This window comes from Miscanthus floridulus, chromosome 4, assembly GCF_019320115.1.
Source record: "Miscanthus floridulus cultivar M001 chromosome 4, ASM1932011v1, whole genome shotgun sequence".
Classification (NCBI taxonomy): domain Eukaryota; kingdom Viridiplantae; phylum Streptophyta; class Magnoliopsida; order Poales; family Poaceae; genus Miscanthus; species Miscanthus floridulus.
Window position 1 is genome coordinate 7,561,998 of NC_089583.1, and position 8,250 is coordinate 7,570,247.

General features: G+C 51.9%; 1 protein-coding gene across 1 annotated transcript; it reads right to left on the reverse strand.

The window, feature by feature from the left end:
• Window positions 1–535: 535 nt before the first annotated feature.
• On the reverse strand, window positions 536–2,738 carry LOC136550877 (patatin-like protein 3). Its single transcript, XM_066542461.1, has 3 exons — window positions 1,724–2,738; window positions 1,431–1,493; window positions 536–1,315 (listed from the first exon to the last, which is right to left on the reverse strand). The coding sequence occupies exons 1-3, from the start codon at window positions 2,678–2,680 to the stop codon at window positions 872–874; spliced, it is 1,464 nt and encodes a 487-aa protein (XP_066398558.1). The 5' UTR covers window positions 2,681–2,738; the 3' UTR covers window positions 536–871.
• Window positions 2,739–8,250: the final 5,512 nt, after the last annotated feature.

The window sequence follows — 8,250 nt, forward strand, 5'->3', positions numbered from 1 at the left end:
AGAAGAGGAGGGGGTGCTGGCTGGATCTTGGCCTCCTGTAGCTAGATCTCGGCCGCCCGTAGCCTCGCCGGCGGAGGAGAAGGGGTTTGGCGCCGGTGCAGGAGAAGCGGTGGATGGCTCTTGTGGAGTAAAGGAGAGAGAGGATGCCGAGATGAGAATGGGAGGAGGCGGCGAGCAGATGGGCCAACCTAGCCTAGTGGGTGGGGTTGTCAGTGGTATGCAGAGCTAGAACGACACTTTTTCTGGAACACACTCTAAGTGCTATACAGACACTCTTCCTAGGACAGAGGGAGTACATGGCATGCAGCTCCCGCATCGTCTCAGGAGAAAAAATTCCTTGTTAGTTTCACTGTCGGTGGGCACGACATTGTTAGCAAGCATTAACGCGCTGTAGTTTCTCGTCAGCCAGACGCCCACCACACCCAAACGTGACAGGCCACTAAATTCCGAGTTCGTACAGTACGTATGGTACCAGCGTATGGTACAAGCAGAGCAGGTACATGCTGGTGCAGTGCAGCAGTGAAGTGCACCCAACACACACTGCATGCCTGCAGCCTGCAGCCTGCAGCAGGTATGATACGGTACGGACTCCCACAGATCTGCGTGCAGACGAACAATCTGAAAATGCTCGCGGTCGCATGTACGGATTACATATATTTCAGCAGGATACGATCCCATAGCTTTGGCAGCTTGCACAGCTGGACGGACACCGCGACGAGATCGATCGGGCGATGCCTCGGCGTTCGTACGTACCCGTCCATCGGAAAGATTCATTTAAATAAGGAGGTCGATCGGAGCTAGAAAAACGGAGTAGCTCCCCAGTACAAGCTCGCAGGACGCACGCATGCAGCGCGTGTGCAGCGTCCCGTGTCTACCGCGCGCCGCCGCGCACCAGCTGGCTACCGCCGTCTGGCCGCGACGTCACGGGGGCGTGCTTCGTGGCCGGTGCCGCCGCTTGCCGGCGCCGCCTGATCGATGGGGCCTCCTCCGCCGGTGCGACGGTGGGGGTGGTGGCCGACGCGGTCGCCTTCGTCATCGGCTGCTGTTTGTCATTGTTGGGTGCTGCGGCCGAAGCGACGACGACGGGCGGCTGCTGCTGCTGCTTCCTCCGGGCGTGCTCCTTGGCCAGCTCCCGCGCGAACCGCTCCACCTTGTCGGCGTTGGTCTCGCCGGCCAGCTTCCGGCCCTGGAACAGCACCGACTCCACGCTCCTCTGCAGCAGCATCGCCTCCGCCTTCCACACCGCCTGCTGCTTCGTCTCGCCGCCGCACGCCCGAGGCGCCCGTCCGCCGCCGCCGCACCGCCCACCCCTGCCCTGCAGCCATGGTGTTAGACTACTGTTAGCATTGACAGGCCAGCTAATTACTCCTACTTGAGAGAGTTGCATGCATTGAGAATGACTACCAGCATAGCATGTGTGTCCTTTTTACCTGGATGCGGATGTAATTGGTCGTCCTGCTATGTCCGAACGCCATGGCGACAGCTTGATCCACCTAAATGCAAGCAACAACATGAATACGCCAGATGGGGATCACGCACCGTACGGTACCAATTTAACCAAACGACACACGCACGATCCAGAGGCGCTCATCAATCAATCATAATTCGTGCGCGGGTGCGTTCGTACGATGAAACCGCAGAGCGGCGTCACATGAGAACTGATTGCTCGCTGCCGTTCGCGATGAAGAGACGCCGGAACGGCCGCGGTTGCTAGCTTACGTACCATGTCGGAGACGCCCTCGGCGGCGATGCTGGCGACCTCAGGCTTCCTGCGGGTGCGGCCGCCTGCCTCCCCCGCGCCGGTGCCGATGGACATGACGAGGAGGTCGTCGATGGTTGCCGCAGCGGGGAACTCGCGCCGATTGTTGAGGACGTGCGTGATGGCGGCCGCCGTGGGGTTCCCCAGCGCGACGCCGCCGCCGACGGCGCGGATCCGCGTGGCGCCGTCCATGGACGCCACCTCCACCACCGCTGCCCCGGCCGCGCACGTGGCGGCGCACACGTCCCGCAGCCGGAAGTCGTGCGCGGGGGACTCGGCGGCGTCGGCGCGCGAGAAGAGGAACGGCGCCCGCGTCGCCAGGTCGTAGCACGGGACCAGCAAGGGCCGCACCGTGTCGCGGAGCGTCAGGTCGCCGAGCGCCCTGCCGAAGCCGGCGGCGGCGGCGGGGGAGGAGGTGGGGCTACGGAGGCGCGCGAACACCAGGTGCCCCAGGCCCCCCGCGCCGTGGCGGCGGAGGAGGAACGCCAGCGCCTCGTCGGCGCTGCACATGGACCGCCCGCGTGGCCCGCGCGCGAACAGCAGAGCCGCCAGGACGCCTCCCGCGCCCGACCCCGCGGCGACGTCGAAGAAGTCGGCGAGACGCGCGCCGGGGCAGCCGGCGCGCCGCCGAAGCGCGGCCTCCAGGCGCACCAGCGCCGCGCCCGCCAGGAGCCCGTCCGCCGCGCGCGCGCCGCCGTCGATGGAGAGGACGCACACCTTGCGGCCCGTGCTGGCGGCTGCCCGCGGGGCCCCGGCGGCGACGGCGGCGGTAGGGAAGAAACCGCCGGCCGGGACGTCGCAACCGAGGAGGAACTTGGACTCCAGCAGGGAGAAGATCTCGTAGGTGAGCCTGCCCGCCGCGTCGACGTCGTGCTTGCCCTGCTCGCGGTCCGCCGCAGCGAGATCCGCCGCTTCTTCCATGGCTGCTCCGGTAGTCCGATCCGATCCACTTCACCCAGACCCAGGCCGACCGCTCGCTGTGGCGAGCGCGCTCACTTCTTGGGCGCCAGAGGTGCGCGTTTTATAGCGGGAACACAACAAGGCGGGAGGGAGGAAGAGAAACGGCCGGTGCAGGTTAGCGGCCACGTCACCGCTCGCTCCCGCGTATAGGGGAGTAGGTAGCTGGCGTACTGGGGCATGTATCGTCAATGCGTCTACGTATACTCATTGCTTTTTTCTAAGGACAACAAAAGCTTTTGCTTTCTCGCAAATGTTATTAGGACAACAATCTTTTTTCCTAGCGGGGCCTGAGCAACTCCGATCCTTGCATTGCTTCGTCACATTGTATGTATAAATGTGCACGTATTGGTGTCGCGTACGTACGTACATTGTGGGACGCCGTACTGGGATCGACGGGACGACGACGACACCTGTGCCGTTCCCGTTTGATCGATCAGATCAGTACGTGCAGGTGTACCGCCACCAGTAGAGAAACGATATTTGATTCACTTTAAAATTTGACTTTAGTCCCGGTATTTTTCGCGTTCGGGACTAGAGAAACCTTTAGTCTCGGTTCGTAGCTCCAACTGAGACTAAAGGTCCCTGCCCAATGGCTACTGCGGCAGGCTTTTGCTGTAGGGGACCTTTAGTCTCGGTTGGAGCTACCAACCGGGACTAAAGGTTAACGTTTACTCCCGGTTCACTAGTAGAGAACAGACCTTTGATCCAAGGGCCAAATCAGGCTCTAGTCCCGGCATTTTTTGCGCCCGGGACTAGAGAGACCTTTAGTCCCGGTTGGTGGATCCAACTGGGACTAAAGGTCCCTGCCCAACGGCTCCTGCGCCAGGTCGTTGTGGCAGGGGACCTTTAGTCCCGGTTGGATACACCAATCGGGACTAAAGGTCGACCTTTACTCCCGGTTGGGTATCCAACCGGGACTAAAGGTCGACCTTTACTCCCGGTTGGTGGATCCAACCGGGAGTAAAGCTCTTGTCCCGGCTGGTGGCGTGGCCCGTGGCTGAAAACATACCTTTAGTCCCGGTCGGATCCACCAACCGGGACTAAAGGTCCACCCTATATATACCGGCCGGCTTCTTCCTCCCCGAGCCCGCCCGAGAGCTCAGTGTTCTCGCTCTTCCATCCATTCTTCTTCGATTCTCCGTCGATTTCTTCGATTCCTCCGTCGATTCTTCGGTTCTAAAGGTTACCAACTTCAAACTCTCATGTTTCACCATTGTCTTATCTCATTTTGTTCACTATATATAATTATATATATATGGTTTTTTATTGTGATTTTTTTCATTTGTAAGCAATTTGAGCTCAAAATCACTTAAAGTTTGCATATTTACATTAAGGAAGGTTAAAGTAGCTATTAAAAACTAGTATTCACCGTTCATTTGTAGCATGCATAGCACACTTCATTGTTTAGAGATATAGAGAATTTTAGAGTTTTTTTAATTTTATTTGATTATAAAATGAGAAATTTATAGTGTATTAAAAATGAGTATAGAGAGTAGATGGCAACTGCTTCCGGGTCCTCGGCCTCTCATGGATTCCCAAAGCGACTTAGGCCGGGCCTCCCACTCATTGCATGCGGCAAGTGTTGTGATGAGACGAAGATTGTGATGGAGTACCGAGTGAAGAAGGAGGGTCCGAACAAGGGTCGCATTTTCTACAAGTGTCCGGATCGCAATGTGAGTTATTTTATCGTATTTAATGACTATGGTTAGTTTATACCTATTTTCATAATGGTTGTGATTAAAGTTCTAATTTATGTTTTAATTTAGTGGGATGGCACTGGATGTTCAGGCTTCTACTGGGAGGAAGAATATGTTGAACTCGTGCAAAAATATCTTGCACAACAGGCAGATATGGTGGCTAATGATGCAGTGATCCAGCCAAAGAAGCCCAAAGATGTTGAACAAACGGGAGATCTGTTTGTTTTAGTTGAGATTGGTCGCGAAATCCTTGTTCTGCTGAAGTGCATTTTAGCTTTAGTGTTTATAGTGGTAGTTGGGATTGTCTACATTGTAGCGAGGCTTTCTTAAATTTATAGCTTTTGTGGTGGTATGCATGTTGTATAGTTAACTAATTATGTTCTAGGTTTTAATACGGTATTTATGTCATGTAATGCAGATGAGTTGGCATTGGATGTACAATGCTGATCGTCGCTCACAAGAGTTCATGGACGGCAGTGCATTCTTTGTTACGTGCGGCCGAGGCAAACAAACGCGATGATTTCATGTGCTGCCCATGTGCCGTATGTAAGAATACGATGGAATATGCTAACTCAAAGACTCTTCATTCACACTTGTTCAAGTCGGGTTTTCATGGCAAACTATATTTGTTGGACGAAGCACGGAGAAACCGGAGTTTTAATGGAAGAAGGTGAAGAAGAACAATGGGGCGATGATGACATTTTTGCTGAATATGGTGCCTTCAATGATACTGCAATGGGGGAAGCTGAAGAAGAGGTGGGGGCAAAGGAGAAACCCGCTGAAGAAGAGGCGGGGGCAGAGGAGGAGCCCGCTGACGATCTTGGTCAGGCCATTCGTGACGCACAAAGAGAATGCGAAAGTGAAAAAGGAGAAGATCAAGTTCGACCGCATGCTAGAGGATCACAAGAAATTGCTATACCCAACTTGTGATGCGGGGCAGAAAAAGTTAGGTACCACATTGGAATTGCTGCAATGGAAGGCAAAGAATGGTGTATCTGACAAGGGATTCGCGGAGTTGCTAAAAATCCAAAAGAAGATGCTTCCGAAGGATAACGAATTGCCCAGCACTACGTACGAAGCAAAACAGGTAGTCTGCCCTTTAGGATTAGAAATCTAGAAGATACATGCATGCCCTAATGACTGCATCCTCTACCATGGCACGGAGTACGAGAAGTTGGATGCATGCCCTGTATGTCACGCGTCGCGGTATAAGATCAGGCGAGATGACCCTGGTGATGTTGAGGGCGAACGTCCCAAGAAGAAAATCCCTACCAAGGTTATGTGGTATGCTCCTATAATACCACGCTTGAAATGTCTTTTTAGAAACAGAGACCATGCAAAGTTGTTGCGATGGCACAAAGAAGACCGTAAGGTAGATAATATGTTGAGACACCCTGCTGATGGGTCCCAGTGGAGAGCAATCGATAGAGAATTCCCCGAGTTTGCAAGTGACGCAAGAAACTTAAGGTTTGCTTTAAGTATGGATGGTATGAATCCTTTCGGGGAGTAGAGCAGTAGTCACAGCACTTGGCCTGTTACTCTATGTATCTACAACCTTCCTCCCTGGTTATGCATGAAGCGTAAGTTTATTATGATGCCGATGCTCATCCAAGGCCCAAAGCAACCTGGCAATGACATCGATGTGTACCTGAGGCCACTAGTTGAAGAACTTCTACTTTTGTGGAACAAGCTAGGTGTACGCGTGTGGGATGAGCACAAGCAGGAGCACTTTGACCTGCGAGCATTGTTGTTCGTAACAATCAATGATTAGCCAGCTCTAAGTAATCTTTCAGGACAATCAAACAAGGGATATAATGCATGCACGCACTGTTTCGGTGACATGAAAGGTATATTCTTGAAAAAGTGTCGCAAGGTCGTGTACCTTGGGCATCGATGATTTCTTCCTACAAATCACCCCGTAAGAAAGAAAGGCAAGCATTTTAAAGGTAAGGCAGACCACCAGACCAAGCCTCACAACCGAACTAGTGAGGACGTCCTTGATATGGTCAATGATGTGAAAGTAATATTTGGAAAGGGACCTGGCAGCCAATCTGTTTCGAAGGACGCCAATGATCACGCACCCATGTGGAAGAAGAAGTCCATATTTTGGGAGCTACCCTATTGGCAAGTCCTAGAGGTGCGCAGCGCGATTGACGTGATGCACCTGACGAAGAATCTTTGTGTGAACCTGCTAGGCTTCATGGGCGTGTATGGGAAGCCTAAGGACACAATTGAAGCATGACAGGACCTGCGGTGTTTGAAAGAATGAGACAACCTGCATCCAGAGAAGATAGATGATGGACGCCAGTACTTAAGTCCTACCAGCTACACTCTTAGCAAAGAAGAGAAGGACAGCTTGTTTGAATGCCTAGATAGCATTAAGGTACCAGTCTGGATTCTCCTCGAATATAAAGGGTATAATAAATGTGCTAGAGAAGAAATTTGGACACTTAAAGTCCTATGACTGCCACGTGCTCATGACTCAATTGCTTTCAGTTGCATTAAGAGGAATTCTACCGCCAAATGTACGTCTAGCCACCGTGAAGCTATGTGCATTCCTCAATGCAATTTCTCAGAAGGCAATCGATCCAATGGATCTAGCGAAACTACAGAATGATGTGGTTCAATGTCTTGTCAGCTTTGAGTTGGTGTTCCCTCCTTCCTTCTTTGATATCATGACACACCTCCTAGTTCATCTGGTCAAGGAGATTACTATTCTCGGTCCTGTGTTCCTACACAATATGTTCCCCTTTGAGAGGTTTATGGGAGTCCTGAAAAAATATATTCATAACCATGCTCGGCCAGAAGGAAGCATCGTCAAGGGCTATGGAACAGAGGAGGTCATTGAGTTCTGTGTTGACTTCATTCCTGATATTAACCCGATTGGTGTTCCTGAATCGCGACACGAGGGGAGACTAAGTGGAAAGGGGACACTAGGGAAGAAAACATATATTGGTAAGGGTGATGATTATTTCAATAAAGCACACTACACAGTTCTACAGAACTCCGCCTTGGTAGATCCGTATATCGAGACACACAAGAACCTCCTCCGATCTGAGTTCTCAGGGAAGTCTGAAGCATGGATTACGCGTCAGCATATGGAAACTTTCAGCGACTGGTTGCGAAAAGAATGTCAGGGTGATGAGAGTATTGATGAGGAGTTGTATTTGTTGGCTAGGCAGCCATCGTGGCATATCCTCACATACAAAGGGTATGAGATAAATGGGAATACATTTTACACAGTAGCACAAGATAAAAGGAGCACCAACCAGAACAGTGGTATCCACATAGATGCCACCGACCCTAGTGGGAACAAGCAAACATATTATGGCCGCATAGAGGAGATATGGGAACTGGACTATGCATCTCATTTTAAGGTACCTTTGTTCAAGTGCCAGTGGGTAAAGACGACTGGAGACGGCGTAGTAGTCGACAACCAGTATGGAATGACAACAGTGGACCTCAACAATATTGGGTACAAAGGTGAACCGTTTGTCCTTGTGAAGGATGTGACTCAGGTGTTCTATGTCAAGGATATGTCTACAAAACCGAAGAGAGGGAAAATGACAACCACCCAATCAATGATGAGCCAAAGCACCACATAGTTCTTTCAGGAAAAAGAAACATCGTCGAAATCGAAGACAAGTCAGACATGTCAGAAGATTATGAAAAGGATGACCGAATTTCACCCTTCATAGTGAACAAAGACCCTAGCATCCAGCTAAACGATGAGGACACTCCATGGTTAAGGCACGATCATAACCAAGGGACATACGTCAAGAAGAAGTTCACTACTGTGCCCGCTTGATATATATATATTGATGTTCAATAGTG